The following is a 15,435-nucleotide window of genomic DNA, read 5'->3' as shown; positions in this document are numbered from 1 at the left end:
CAGGATTCAAACTCGAGGGAATGTAAGTAAACAGGAGCCCCGCCCCCTCACCTGGCCCCGCCCCTCCCACCCCACACCCCCTCCCACCCACCCCCTCCCACCTCCACCTGACAGCTTTCTCAGCAGGTCTCTCCTGGTTTTGCACTCCCACGACTTCCTCCGAGGCTTTTCAAGATCACCTTTACAAGAGCCCTGCCACCATGTCACCTTCAGAGTTTATGGGAAAGGAGGCCCTTTTGAGGACTGTGATTGACGCCCCCTCACCCCTTCCCTCAGCTCTGCTCTGGACTTTGAGGCAAGCGCTGGTTGGCACTGAAAGCTCAGCTCTCGGGGGCCCACGTTTAAGGAGCCTGCCCCAGGCTGGGGCCTCTGCACTGGCCCTTATTCACTGTGTGTGTCCGTGGGCAGGTCCCCTCTCTGTGCCTCATTTATAATTGGGGCAATGGCCTCATGGGGTGGTTCTAAGATTTAAGCGAGGGCACCTAAAGGAAAGCGTCATGGAAATAGTTGCCAGATAGGCAGTCGTTCTTAAGTCTCTATGAGGATGCCTTCCAGCGGACATGGACAGGGGGCCGACACGGGTAGGAGATGGTGAGTGACTTCTCCTGCAGAGCCTCAGGCTCCTCCCAGCTCCTGTGAGGCACATCTAATGAGCCCTTGGGTACCGCCTTGCAAACTGCCTGTCCCCAGTACTGGGAGGTATGACTATTAGTGGAAAAAGCACTGACTTTGGAGCCTGCCAGATCGGGCATGCGGGCCGTGGCTCTGCCTGAGACTCACTGTGTGTCTGTGAGCAAGTTACTCTACCTCTCTGGGCCTCAGTCTCTCCACTGGCAAAACAGGAATGTGGATGTGGGCCCAGAATGCTGGGCCCGAGGCCTGGCATGCCCAGGGGGCAGTGCCCCCGTCACAGAGGGGGACTCACCCACAAAGAGCAGGGTGAAGATGAGGGTGAGCTGGTAGACGGCGTGGCCCAGGATGTTCTTCATCATGGTGCGCGAGATGAGTGGCTTGTTGCGGCCATAGGGCTTCCTCAGGAGCAGCGTCTCGGTGGGCGGCTCGGTGGCCAGCGCCAGGGAGGCAAAGGTGTCCATGATGAGATTCACCCAGAGCATCTGCACGGCCTTCAGGGGGGAGTCCTGGGGACAGCGGCCCATGGAGAGGGCTGTCACGGGGCAGGGCCGGCCCCACCTGCTGCTGTGAAGAGCTGGGCATGGAGCTCGTGGAAGAGTGCGGGGTCTCAGTGACTCCTGCTGGAGGCCTGGGACTGCATCTACCCACGGGTCCTCAGCTGACCTGGTCCTTGGGTTTCTGAGCAGGCCCAGACAGGGTTTGAGGAGGCCTTTTCTGGAGATCAGCCCAGACCTGCCCACATTGGCCCTGTCTTCTCCTCAAGGATAGCACTGAGTGTCTCAGGCCTGATGCCACCCATCCCTGCCTGCCAGTAAATTCAGGCTCATCCCTGTCATCTTCCCTTCTGTTCTCCAGCTTCTGTGGCTGGGTCTCTCCTGGATAAAGCCAAGAGCTCCCCATAGCCTCTAGCACAGGGCCTACCAATCAGCACCTGTCTCCTTGGCTTCTCTCTACCCCTTCCCTGCTGTCTCTTTCAATGATCAAAGACTTAAGCCTTTCCAGTCTTACAGTTGAATCCCAAAACCCCATGTACTCTTCATGGTACCACCCAATTTTCCTTCTCTTATCATACCACTTTACCTTAAAAAATTACTGGGTGTACCCATAATTCCAAAAATAATATCTTTTCATGGTAGCAAATTTTGGCAAGTAAGGAACAGCCAAAGAAGAGAAAACTCATCAATGATCTCACCGCTTAAAAGGTTATCATCATCAACATTTTGGTGCGTATCCTTCCACGCCTCTCTCTTTAGCCAATCATACTATTCATATTGTTCTGTACCCGATTATTTCATTTCATCTAAACTGTCTGAATGAGCTGAACTGCCTGCTCCCCTCCTTCCTCACGCCTCCTGCAGGCCTTGCCCGTGGCAGCCTGGCTTTGGCCTCACCATGCTCCCACGGTGCCTTTTGCCAAGGCCACCAGGACTTCCCTGTCAGAAATCGAGGGAAACATTTTTCAGCCTCTTTTCACCACCACGTTTGGCTACTGCCGCCCTCTTGTACCCCTGACTCCTTGGCTTCTGGGCCTCATACTCTCCTGATCCTCCTTCCCCTCTCTGAACACCCCTTCTTCACCTCTGTCAGGGGCTCCTCTTCCCCTGCCTTTGACACCTATGCTCCCCGTGGCCCCTTCCTTGACCCCTGCCCTTCTCGTCTCCACATTCGCCTTCCTGGCTTCAGATTTGGGTGGGGATTTGGCCCTGAAGGCAGAGGGTGGTAAGGGCACTGAAGGGGAGGCAGTGAGGGCACATAAGGAGAGGCCAAATCTTCTGTGACACTCACATCCCTCTCTCCAGCCCAGACCTCTCCTTATGGCTTTGCCTCATCCACCTGCGGCCCCTGGAACACCTCCGCCCAGAAGCCCACTGAGATTGCAAGCTCAACAGCCTGATTTAGCTGCAACTTCTCCCCACCATCCCCTCTCCCAGTGGGGCTCCCAAGGCCATCTCTGCCTGGGCCCCACACACTCACCTGCTGAGTCCTGCTCATCCTCTCCCCTAAACAGTTATCACAGTCCCTCCTCCTCACCATCTCTCCCACCTCTGCCCTGGCTCAGTGATGCTTCCCATCCCCAGGCTCCCAGCTGCCTCCCTACCCACTGGCCTTTTCTGATTACAGGCTCACCTGCTCAAAACCCTTCAGTGCCCTCATCACCCTCTGCCTTCAGGGACAAATCCCCACCCAAGGCCTGTATTACCCTGCCACTAACCTGGTCTAAAGAGCTCAGGCAAAAAGGTACTCATTTGGGGACCTCAACTTCCCCATCTGGCCTCAGTGGGTCTCCAAGAAACCTTGTGGGTTGAGTTCGGGATGCCCCTGGAGCATCCCCCACACTGCCACTAGAGGGAGCCTCTCATCCACAGACCAGGAGAGAGAGACCTTCTGAGCCCAGGGGAGCCCTCAGCCACCCCGCAGGGGACTGGGGTGGCAGAAGCAGCTTTCCCAGAGCCACACAGCTCTTCTGGGGCCTTTTGGAGCTTCTGTAGGCAGGACTCTCTCTGCCCAAAAGGAGCTGGCCTTGGGGAAGCTGAGGCCAAGGAGTCCATCCCCTCCTCCCCAGCCCAGGCTGGTCAGCCCCAGGGGAGGCAAGCGGGCAGCCTGGGAGCCCAGGAGGCTGCTGGAGGGATGGCCAGGGCCTGCCATCCCATCCCTGTGCCTTGGCATCTGCCTCTGTGAAGTAGGGTTCATTGCAGATCCTGCCTCTCGGGGCTGGGCTGAGGGCACAGAGAGGGTGAGGCAGCCGAGCCTGCCCGTCCCACTCTGTGTACTCTCTTGGGTGCTCCAGGCCCAGGCAGGGTGATCAGGACAGACTCCTGCTTTTCCCAGTGAGATGGGACCCCCGGGTCTTCCTCCTGCAGGGTCCCAGCCATCTCAGAAACCTGGTGCACAGCTCTATACCCCACATGCCTCACTAGAATTCACTAAGGCCCTCTATGGCTCCCTGCCCTCTGCGGGGTCTCCCAATTCCCCTTTGGCTCTGCCCCGTCCTGTCTCCCTCCCGACCCTCTAGGCTGCCTTCCCCCAGATTGCCTGCTCTACCTCCTGGAGCGCCGGCTGGACTCTGGGCTTGGTCCAGCAGACGTGGGTGTGAGGGCTGACCTCCCTGTTCGCTGGGTGATCTTGGGCCAGTCACACTACCTCTCTGGGCCTCGAATGCCCCTGGGCCGATGCCCACATGTAAGGTCCGTGGTGTGGTCCCGACCCTTAGGTGGTGTCTCAAGTGGGTGCTCCCGTCCTGGGGTTCCCTGCCCTGGCCCCCAGGACCCACCTGCGTGATGCAGGCACCCGTGAAGGCCACAATCACGGCCACCACGTTGACCGTCAGCTGGAACTGCAGGAACTTGGAGATGCTGTCGTAGACGTTGCGGCCCCACATCACTGCCTTGACGATGCTGCTGAAGTTGTCGTCGGTCAGGATGATGTCCGAGGCCTCCTTGGCCACGTCTGTGCCTGCGATGCCCTGTGGGGACAGGGCCGGGCCCGGGGTGGGGGTGCGGCCACAGGGAGCCCAGCCGGCACCCAGACCAGCAGCGCCCCCACACACCCGCCGTCCTACACAGATTCCTGCATGCACGCACCTTCCCACCCCACTGCCAGAGCACATGGGGCGCGCGTGCGCATGCACACACACACACTCAAACACACTCATAGTCATCGCAGGCGCAGCTCCCTGATGCAAATGCTCGGCCTTCATCGCCTCAAGGATGGCCCTGCCTCCCCCCTTGGATCTGCGATCCCTTCCACGCAAAGCTCTTCCTGAGCAGGGCCTCGCTCTGCCCTTTCCCACGCCGTCCCTGGGGACCCACTGAGCCCCACCCTTGCTGTGATGCCTAAGAGCGCCAGGCGCACGTGAGGTGGGTGGGGGCCCCCACCCCCCACAACCTGCCACCAGAAGGTGGTCCCCGGCTGCTCCTACCATGGCGAAGCCCACGTCGGCCTTCTTGAGTGCAGGCCCATCGTTGGTCCCGTCCCCTGTCACAGCCACCACCTGCCGCTGCTCTGTGTGCGTGCTGTCGATGATGCCTGAGGGGCGGGTGGTGCTCAGGGCCCCAGTGCACCTCGGCAGGCAGCCCCGGGCTTGGGACCTGGTCCTGCCACCCTCACCCCAGCCCCTCAGCTTTCCCCCGGGCTTGAGGGGTGCTCCCAGCACCCGCCAGGGGTGACCGAGCCCCTTGGCTCACCTCCCAGTACCCCCTGTCTGTCCCCCACCACCCGCTGGCTCTGGCCGGGTGGAGTAATCACATTTTCCACTTGGCTCATATTGTGGGGGCCCCTCTTCCTCCATGGGGGCTCCCAGGGCTTTGCAGAGTCTCACCCTCTGCTCCCCCGGCACCTTGTCCCTCCCATATGGCCCAAGGAGGCCTCAGCAGCACCACTGACCAATGACCCACTGAGCCTTCATTCTGGCTCTGACCTCTCCCCAGACAGTCAGCACTGAATAAGATTTCCAACTGGTGGCAGAACGAACAGATGTCATGCAGTCCCAGCCAGTGCACCGGGGTTGGCAGAGAGGAGGGGGTGGGACAGCGCCTCACAGGACTTGCAGGGTTTGTGGGGGTCCTGGTTCATGGGGCTCCCAGTGAAGGTGCCAACGAGGCAGGCAGAGCTCTGGGCGCCAGCCATGACACACGTCTCATCTGCACATCCTGTGAGTACCAAGGCCTGCTTACCTGCCTCTGGGCCTTTCCATCTCCCTCGGTCCCCATCCCCACATCCCCTATCAGCCCAGTGATCCCTCTCACTCCTTGTCCAGGCTGCTCCCTCCAATCTGCTCTCTGCACGGCAGCAGTCCCAGGCCCCTCCAAAATGCCAGTGGGAACCTGTCCCCCACCCCAGCTAAAGTAAATCTCTCGCTGACCCCCTCCACTTGGCTTCAGGATAAAATCCACATGCCTAATCCTCTGGGTCAGGCCCTCCCCATTCTCCGACTTCCTCTTCTCTTTTGCCCCCTGGCTGCCCCCCAATCTGGGCTCCAGCCTCAGGAATGGCTTGCAGCCCCTCCAAGCCTGGCTCCGGCTTGCCTCTTCCTCCTGCACAGCCTCCCCCTTGGCTTGATGTGCATGCATCACCCCTGTAGTCTCAGCTCGGATGCTGCTGTCTCCTCTGGGAAGCTGGTGTGGCCCCCTGGGTACCCTCACATGCCCCTAATCAGATCACATCAACTCTGTGTGCCTCCCCACCTACGCATGCACCTCCCGTCCGCAGCCTGGCACATAGCAGGAGCCTCATAAATGTCTGTGCAAAAAGGGAGTGAAGTTCCCTCATTGGGTGCGCCGTTCGTGCTGCCCAGTCCCCAGCCTAGCCCTTGAACAGTCCCACCCTGTTCAAGGTGTGCTCCGCTGCACCCTGCCTGCTGTCCTCCTGAGTTCCACGGCCCCAGACTCAGCTGCTTTCCCCTCCTGTCCCTTTCAACTTGGCCACTGAGGCTCTCATCCCTGCCACGCTCCTCAGCCTGTCTGGGTTCCTGTCCAAGGTGGGGGTGGGGTGGGAAGGAGGGCAGAGCTTTCCTCTGTGACTCCAGCGCCCAAGGCTGATACCAACCTCTTCCGGCCCTCCCTTGGATCGCTCCCACCAGAGCAGCGAGATGGGACAGAAACCTCCTGCCGCGGTGCTCTCTCCACCTCCAGGTAAGGCCCTCCAGGTGGCCTGGCCACCTTCCATCTAGGCCCCGCCATGTTCCCCAGGGACATCCCTGCAGTCCCATCCCCATCCTCATCTCCCAGGCACGGTGCTCTCCCGGTTGTCTTCTGCCCCTCAGGTCGCCTCTGCTTGGTTTCTGCTGAAGACTCTTGGCCTCCAACCCTCACTCAGGAGGGAAGCGCCTGGGTTTAGCCTGCCCTCTCGCCTCCCCACCCCAGACACCAGCCATCTTTATCTTGGACCCAGATCTCTCTCCTGAGCTCAGTTTCATCCCACTGTCTTCCGGACATCTCCACTCAGAATGCAAAGGGCCTCCAGCTCAGCGGGGCCCCTCGAACCTGTCCCTTCTCCTGTGACTCCTAAGGCCCAGCTGCCCACTCGGGGTCATGCTGGAACGGCCTCCAAGGAATCCCCAGTGCCTCCCACCTCCTGGTCCCCCACTGCAGCTGGACATGGCCCCGCCCAGATTTCTCAGACCCACCGATGCCCACTTTCACCTCCACTCTCCCACCTGGGGAGGCCTCTCCATCTCACGGCCCGTCCCTCTGCCTCCAGGCTACTCTCCCCACGGGAGGGAGCTTTACTCCTTAAATCCCTCTCACGGCTCCCTGACCCTGGGGGAGGGTCACCCATCACCTTCTTGGTGGTCTCCTCCACCCCCCACTCACGCCCAGCACCCAGTCTGGCCGTGCAGACCTGCTCTTCCTTCCTTGAAGGTGCGTGGATATCCCTAGTCCCCGCCCTTCCCGGCTGCCCCGCCCAGACCCCCACCCTCGCCTCTGATGGCTGTGAGGTGACCCCTCCCTCCCCAGCCTGAGCTCACCTCTCTTCCTTTGGGTCTCTGGAGGGAAACCACCTATTGAATTACCCTGCGGGGTGGAACCTGGACTGGGATTCCCAAGAGGGCAGGGACCGCACCAGCCTAGAGCAGAGCTGGCAAGTCGCAAGTCCTCGACAAACATTTATGAAGAGAAGCCGTGAAAGAATGAATGTCCGGCTCCCTGCTGGGGTGTCCACCTTTCTGTGGGTCTGTGTTTCTGTTCCCAGGTGAGATCTGCCTCCAGTAACCTCCATCTGCCTCTCAGGAAGCACTTTGGGAATGGACTCCAAGATGCCCCAGCGATGCTCCCAACCTGCCCCAGGACTATCTTACAGATGGGGAAAGTGAGCTCCAGAGGGAGGGCCTGGCCTAACACCACTGAGCAGGTCAGTGGTGGATCCAGGATGTAAACCTGTAAGGCCTGTGTGACCCTTAAAAGCGCCCAGCACCTGCTACCTAGAAGGGGGCTGAGTAGGTGGTGTGTTCTCTCTCTGGTGGGAGATGGGGGAAGGGAAAGGTTCTGGCTTTTGGCCTCATCGGTCAGGCTGCTATTCCCAGGATGCACCCCTACCCTTTCCATCCCGTTATGGGTTATTGGGTGGGGGCCTCCAATTCACAGGTGGCTGGCAGCCACCCCTGGTCCCGGGGCACCACATAGCCAGAGGGCCTCCCAGGAGCCCCTCGACACACCCAGCCCCCTCCTGGGGTGTAGCTGGCACGGTGAGGTGACACAGGTGTCTTGGGGCCAGGATGACACTGTGAATATGTGAAGTGGGCTGAGTATCAGACAATAAGGAATGGTGAAGATGGCGTGACACACAGGAGAGGGGGTGGGTGTGAAGTCCTTCCAATCCAGCACTGAAAAGGCATTGCATTGGCCAAATAAAGGATGGTTGTAGGTCACTTTTGGCCCTGTGGCTGTGAATTTTGACCCCAAAAGGCCAAGTCCCACCGCTTCCTATTGTAAGTAGGGGCCCAGAAAAGACTCACAGCCTCCCCTTCTCAGTCTGGACTTCAGGAGGCCTTCCAGGCCTGCAAAGGGGATGAGACAAGGGGACCCCAGGCCAGAGCCCCTTCCCTCCTGGAAAGAAGCTGCAGGTGCCGGGAGAGGAGGTCCCTGTGAGGCTCACACCGGGGCCTCGGGTTGCCCACACCCAACCAAGTCTTACCTTTGACCAGGGTATGCTTGTCCGTGGGGGAGGAGCGAGCCAGCACCCGCAGCTTTGGCCAGATCTTGTCGATTCGCTCCTGCTCAATCTGGAGAGGGTTGGTGGGGTCGGGGAGAGAAACGGAGGCCCCGAGAAGAGAAGGGATGCACCTGGACTCACTGGGCTTGCAGCAGCACGCACTGGCTAGCTCCCGCCAATCATGCAGTGCCCGCACCTCCCAACCCCCCCCTGAGCTCACCCCCCTGAGGACCCGCGACGCCGGGGCCACCTACCTCTCCCTTCTCATTGCGGATCCTTCGGTTGAACTCCTTGCCCTCGAGGCACAGAAAATCCTCCCCAGGATGGATGATGCCACACTTGATGGCGATGGCCCGGGCCGTGTTGATGTTATCACCAGTGACCATGCGGACTGTGATGCCTGCCCGCTGGCACTTGCGGATGGCTTCTGGAACCTGGGGGGGAGGGCAGGAGCCAGGGGGGAGAGTGAGCCCTGCTCACAGGCAGTGCCACTGCAAGAGGTCTAGATGACCACTACGTACTGATTGCGAATGCAGCGCTTGGGCCACTGCCTCCCTTCCCGTGCCCAGGGCAGGCATTGTTAATCAATCACAGCATCCTCTGATTAAACCCTGATATGATTTCAGCATTCTCAGCATGGACTCCCAGCAATCACTACCTATTGACCATCCTGAGACAAAACCCGTTGGCCAATCTGACTTGGGCAAGGCCTCCAATAAACATCCTTTAGACGAGATCAGAGAACACTCCAGTACCACACCTCAACTTGACCCTGCTTTATCCACATTCTCAGTTTCTGCAAACTCGATGAGAAATATGTTTGCGTATTCTCAGGTATTTTGGGGGGGTACTGCGTGTAGGGGCATTTTATTTACAAAATGGACACTGCCCTCGAATAAACACAAATGCTTATACTTCATTTAAAACATGACCATCCATTGCCGGAGGGCTGTGTCCAGGCCGGAAGCAGAGACCACCCATCAGATGCCAGCAAGGACCCCCCCCCAGTGCCTGTCCCTTCCAGAGCCGGGGATGTGCCCAGCCATCAGGATACAAAAAGCAGGCTGGTATTCTACACAGCACAGACCAACTGCACAGATCACCCGTGGGCAGTGACAAATATTAAAAATATTTAAAAAAATATTAAAATAATAAATATTTACAGTAAAACGTCTTCGAATGAGAGAGACCATGGTGAAGGGCAGGAAATCCAGTTGCACCAAAAGGCCAAACCACGTTAGAATTTCAGGCAGGAGAGGCTGAGTCCTGGTGCCCACCCTGCTGGCATACCACAGTGACAGCGAACTCATTCCCACCCCTGCCTGCCAAACTGCTGTGGAGTCTGAAGTTAGAATGTGACAGCTCCCGCCGGTGGGTCCCAAACTTGCACTCAGGAATTGTAAGTACGAGTCCCCCCTGCCACCTGCCATCGCTTTAGCCCCAATCACCATCCTATCGAGCTGGGGTCTCTGCCCAGCCTCCTTCTCTGATCTTTGTCACTGGCCTTGCCTCTCTTTCATCTTTCCTCCAACGCTGGTCCACCAGTGACCAGCCTAAAGCTTCAGCCTGCCGGTGCCACTTTCCTGGGGCTCCACCCTGTCCCTTGTGAGAGAGAATCCAAACTCATGAACGTTGCCCCGAGGGAAGAAGCAGGTGGCCTGAGGAATAAGCCACAGAGAGGGGCAGGTAAGGAGCCCCGAGCAGCTAACAGGGTGTGATGTGACTGGTGCCGCCCTGTAGAAACGCTGCACCTTCAGGCTTCTCCACTCCCCTCTGCCCACCCCAAACAAGCTGAGTCCCTGAGAAAGAGAAGCTGAAGTTACGACCCCCACACTTCTCTCTGCCTCCTCGTGGAGGCTGCCTGCAGAGGCCTCCCTGCCTCGGGGAGAGAGGGCTCAGGGACCAAAAGGCTGGCTGGGCTTTGCCCTGGGGCCAGATTGACCTGTGTCTAGTCCTGCCCCGAGCCTCGGTTTCCTCATCTGTAAAATGGGGATGGAGGTCCCTATCCTTGGTAAAGCTGGGAGGATTCTGTGACAAGACCCACACACGGGCACCCGGCAGACCCTAGTGATGAGGGAGGGGTGGGGGGCAGGGGGAGGTCAGCTGGACCCCTGAGCCCTGCATTCCTTGGTGTAAGCCTTTCTGCTCTGGGCTGGGAGGAGGGGTGCAGAGAGAGAGTGTGGGTTCAGATGCACTGGACATGGGGGCCTGTGGACTGTGGAGGGGCAGATGTTTGTCTGGGGCGGTTGGATGCGGTTAAGGTACCTAGGTCAGGTACCTTAGGGACCTGTGGCCTGCCCCAAATGTGGGGGCATTTGAGACAGACCTGGAAATAAGGCATTTGAGACAGACCCCTAGTGATCCTCCACTTCCTTAGTGGGCAAAGGCCCCCGAAAACTGGACTTGTGTGTGTGCTTTGATCCTGTCCCGCCTCTTGAAAGCTTGTGTGCCTCATGCTGCAGACTTCAACTCCCTCTCTTATCAGACATTTCACGAGGCGGGAGCTCGGCAGGCCACGCACTGAGGACGGCAGAATTACACAGGGCCCTGTCCAAGGGCAGTGCTCGGCAACCGCGGGTCACCATGAAGTGTCTCTTTGCCCTGCAGATCGTATGTCCCCTGCAGGCTGGCCCGGGACACGAGCTTTTATACGGAACTGGGTAAAAAGATTCTGATGGGGACGTGGAAACCCTCCACCTATGGCTCTAAGCTCCCTCATTGGTCTTGATTAGTTTACTGGAACCCTGTGAAAGAGGAAACACTTTGGAGAAAGCTGGAGATTCTGAGAGAGCAGAGAATGCTGCAGAACCATGAGGCAGGGAGTCCAGCAGCCGACGACCTTTGGAGATGAAGAAGGAAAACGCCTCCTGGGGACCTTCACAAAACAAGAAGCCAGAAGAGAAAGCTAGCAGATGCTGCCACATGCCCTTCCAGCAGAGAGAGAAATGCTGAATGTCACTGGCCTTCTTGAACCAAGGTATCTTTCCCTGGATGCCTTAGATGGGACATTTCAATAGACTTGCTTTAATTTGGACAATTTGACAGCCTTAGAACTGTACACTAACTTATTAAATTCCCTTTTTAAAAAAGCCATTCCATTTCTGATATATTGCATTCTGGCAGCTAGCAAACTAGAACATACGGTAATTTGTCCCCAAATGCTGAATATCCTTTCTCTCCTCCATGCCTGCATGTGTGTGCTATTCCCTCTGCCTGGAATGTACTCTCCCTTAATCTCTTTATGTCAAAACTCTTACCCATCTTTCCTGGGAAATGCTCCCTATTCATGAAGCTGTTATTGATTTCTCCAACCCAATGGACTAGTTATTTAAACTGCTCTCAGCTTTCTTTCATGGCTTGCTCGTTCATTCATTCAACAAACAGCTATCGAACATCTAACTGTCCTGGGCACTGAGGATCCTGAGATGATGAGGACTCAAGCTCCAGAGGCATTGATCTGTTGGAATACTCTTTCCCCATAAATAAAACTGCTGCAATTTTTTTTTTAATGCCTCTTTTGCTAAAATTATCCTAGATGTTTCTCACTGAGGAAAAGCAGCCGGGAAGCGGGTGCTTCCTGTTTTCATTAAATAGAGGCTTTTAAACATCTGTTGTTTCTGGTGACAGCTGTTGTTGGTGACTCCAAGGGCTCCAGACACCCCCGGATAACCCGGCAAATCCCAGACCTCTTGCTCTCCGAATGGCTTTATCTGCACTGGCTTCGGTTCATCTTGGAAAATATACTAGTAGGAATGACTTACAGGGGAGTGCTTGGCAAATACGTTTTTATCTCTTCTGGTGTGGAGCCTTCGGTAGGGAGGGTAACATGGCGATTCACTTCCTTGACATATGGGGAAATTGAGGGAGGTGGGGTTTGCTTCCCGGTGGTAGCTGCAAAAGAACTCTAAACAGGTTTGTGATGTTTGCAGGACCTCAGAGATTTTCCAGGCCTGAAGTTTTCACTCCATCTGGGGCTTGCAGAAAACACACCCATCATAGGCACAGAAAGTCCCTGTAAGGCCACCCCCAAAACTGGTGACAATGGCTGCCCCTGAGTGGGAGCTGGGGAGCTGGGGATGGCGTGGGGGGGCTCGCTTCTTGCTGCCTGTGCTTTTGAACCTTTTGAATTTGGCTCCATATGCACACAGGACCTATCCTGAAAACCAAACAGAACACAAAACATACTCATATGTTTTGGGCCCTGTGCCCACCCCCACCCCGCCTGGAGACTCAGAATCCACGGATCCGAGCTTTTCTACTCTTAAGCAGTGTCTTAGCAACACTGCCATGTGCCTCGCTTGGGAATGTTGGATAGTCCAACTGTCTCATTTTTCAGATGGAGAAACTGAGGCCCAGTAAGGAGACTTGTCTGATGAATGGCAGGGGCAGGGTTAGACCCCAGCCTCTCGACTCTACCGTGTCTCTTGAATTTGTCACTGCTCTCAAATTCAGTTTACAACTTCCAAACATACAGCCTGGGCACAATGCTGGATGAGAAAAAAGTTTACCGATGCAAAGCACACTGCCCAAGGAAGCAAAAAGAGACATGAGGGTCAACCTTCCACGCAGCTGGATCTCATCCTGAGAATGTCACACCTGGGAAGGGATCCGAGGGGTACCTGGGCCAAATCTCCTATTTTTACAGGTGAGGAAACTGAGGTGCAGAGAGGGGAAGTGGCTGGTGAGTGGAAAAGTCGGGGCTTGGATCTAAGCCCCCTTTCTCAAATGTAGGGGTGCCCCCAGACCTGCTGGGTGGAACACCTCCCACCCCCCAACTTCCCAGAATCTGTACCCGAAGCCAACCCGTCTGGCTGACCCTTCTGGGGATACTCTCTCTCCTCTCCACATCCTCCCAACTTAGGACCAGTTGCCTGTTCATTTCTGAGACACCTGACAGAAAGCGCCCAGACTGGACCCAACCTGGATTCACTTGGCCACCTGTGGCGTGATTCTGGGAACATCACTGTCCCTCTTTTGGCCTCAGTGTTTCCATCTGCAAATGGGGGGGGGGGGTACAGGAAGAGATCTGGGCTAGAACAGCAGTTCAAACCTTGAGTCACGCCCCTTAGTGGATTGTAAAATTCTCCTAGTGGGTCGTGATCAACAAAAAGAGACATAGAAAAGAAAATATCTGATTGCATGACATTATTTGTGAAATTTATGTTTCAGTTGAATGTGTGTGTGTGTGTGTGTGTGTGTGTGTGTGTATTTACTGAGTCATGATGCAGCATATATTTCTTACTATGGCTCAGGGACAAAAAAGTTTTCTTCTTACTGTGTTCCAGCCCCTGCAGGGAATGTTCCCAGGCAGGGTGACGAGCCAGGAGCTCTGCCCGTGGGGGTCAGAGACTGGGAAGGGACAAGGTTCTGTCAGGGTGTGGGCCAGGCCAGCCTCAAGCCTGGCCAGGACAAGCCTCTGCCACCTGTTCTGAGCAGTCTCCAGTAAGGAGCTAACGTGCCGAACCCATTAGTGGCTGGTAATGAGTGGCGTCCCCGGGGGAGGCTGATAAATAGCCTGACAATGTGGGGAGAGACCCAGTGTGGAGGAAAACACTTCCGGGCTCGGGTGGCGAGTGCCAAGCTCCGGGGACTGTTAATCGTCTTTGTTGTTTTAGGCTCTGGGTAGGCAAGAGGAGGCCGCAGTGACACTGACATTCATTCTGAAAACACCTATTGAGCACCTTCCTTGAGCCTGGCTCTGTGTTAGGGGTTGTTATGTGACATTGGATCTAGGGTGATGAGTCTACTGGGAAGAGGGATGAAGGAAGGGGACCCACATTTATGGGCCACCTCCTCATACCAGATGTTGCTAGTTGTTCGTATGTACATGCTACGACTCCTCACAATATAATGAGGGGTGTGTGTGTGTGTATGGAGATATTATTATCATCCCTGGTATGTAGATGAGGAAACCAAGGCTCAGAGAGGTTGTGTAGTTGGTCCAAGGTCACACAGCCAGCAATACTGGAATTCAGGATCCAGGTCTGTCTGATGCCCGAGCTCACACTCTTGACCTCTTCTTGAAGAGGTGAAAGATCATTTTTTGCGATCCTCTAGTTTTGCTTGGTCTTTGGAGTGCATAATCTTAGAACATCAGAGCTGAGAACATGGAGAGCATCGTGTCTGCCCCCTTTCACTTTAAAGAAAGGGAAACTGAGGCTCTGAGAGGAACAGGGGATGCCCAGAGGTCCCCAGAGATGCTGGCCGAGCAGGTGGGTGAGCTGACGGCAGGTGGCTCCATGGGGGAGTGGGTATGTGTGCAAATCTCCCAGCAAAGCCAATGTGGAGAAAGTGGGGCCCAACTGGAGAATCAGGTCGGGACCCAGTAGCTGTGTTAGCCCTCAGGGAAGTGGCCAGTGCCTTGTCTCAAATCTGGACTACTGGGCAGAGGGGCAAGTTGACTCCCTCTGCCTGCTCCCCCACTCCCACCCCCAGCACCATCTTGGAGATTCCAGGCAGCTGTCTCTTCTCCCAACAGTCTCCTTCCAGCTTGGGCAGCCCTGTTAACCATGAACATCCAATCCTCCCCAGTCCTGTGAATCCCCTAGCACTGAACTCTCTGCCTTCCTTCCAGATGCAGATTCAGCCAAGGGCATCTGAAGAACTACTGTGAGCTGAGCAACCTATGAGGTGCACAGACACACCCCCCACATCCCTCAGTCCTTGTGGAGTGGGAGCTGTCACCCCCATCTAATAGATGAGGAACATAGGAAAGAGTTAACTAAACTGTTTCCCTTATGCTGGAGAATCTGACCTTCTATCAACTTTCAGCTCTATTACCCTAGAAACCCAATAAAGGTAGATAGCCAGTTTAGGAGGCAACCTTGCTGGGGTAAATGTTAAACTGCATCTGGATTGGAAAAATGATAAATATCGATGGGGTCACCCCTCTTTTGGGTTTTCCAATGGTGACCCTTATCACTGGGCATGTCCTTTGCAGGGAGCCTGGAATCTAGGCCTATGGATTTGTCACTAGAGTTCCTGGATCCTGCCGGGCAAGAGACTTCTAAGTCAGGGCAGTGCCACGCCTGTCCCTTGGTGGGGGTGGGGGTGGGGTGGTTCAGGGACAGAGGGAAGGGCTCCTGATGGGTGGCCAGGGAGAGGAATGCCTAATGCTGGCCTGCTGGCTGCTGTGGTCCCACCCTGTGCCCT

The 15,435-nt window shown here is 56.3% G+C and overlaps 1 protein-coding gene and 1 long non-coding RNA gene across 10 annotated transcripts in view; one reads left to right on the top strand and one right to left on the bottom strand.

Annotated features, from left to right (window-relative positions):
- Positions 1-15,435, bottom strand: part of ATP2B2 (ATPase plasma membrane Ca2+ transporting 2) — a 368,890-nt gene that overhangs the window by 16,715 nt on the left and 336,740 nt on the right. For all 8 annotated transcript variants that reach the window (XR_013157774.1, XM_077116558.1, XM_077116561.1 and 5 more), the window contains 5 exons: positions 8,538-8,717; positions 8,266-8,353; positions 4,553-4,659; positions 3,905-4,096; positions 926-1,139 (listed from right to left, as the gene is read on the bottom strand). Coding sequence is in view for 7 of the 8 variants with exons in the window: in XM_077116558.1 (XP_076972673.1) it covers positions 926-1,139; positions 3,905-4,096; positions 4,553-4,659; positions 8,266-8,353; positions 8,538-8,717 (781 nt within the window). In the remaining variant the exon portion in view is untranslated. The remainder of the gene's footprint in view (positions 1-925; positions 1,140-3,904; positions 4,097-4,552; positions 4,660-8,265; positions 8,354-8,537; positions 8,718-15,435) is intronic.
- On the top strand, positions 7,008-15,302 carry LOC143647008 (uncharacterized). Of its 2 annotated transcripts, XR_013157780.1 has the most exons (7): positions 7,008-7,482; positions 8,910-9,969; positions 10,769-10,893; positions 11,016-11,260; positions 11,911-12,297; positions 12,758-12,928; positions 14,858-15,302. It is a non-coding gene; the product is annotated as an uncharacterized LOC143647008 (long non-coding RNA). The 2 variants fall into 2 exon arrangements; XR_013157779.1 differs by having other exon boundaries at positions 10,769-11,260.

Source organism: Tamandua tetradactyla, chromosome 9 (assembly GCF_023851605.1).
Source record: "Tamandua tetradactyla isolate mTamTet1 chromosome 9, mTamTet1.pri, whole genome shotgun sequence".
In the NCBI taxonomy this organism is placed as follows: domain Eukaryota; kingdom Metazoa; phylum Chordata; class Mammalia; order Pilosa; family Myrmecophagidae; genus Tamandua; species Tamandua tetradactyla.
Note: the sequence above shows the minus strand (reverse complement) of the source record. Positions and strands in the feature narration are given on the sequence as shown.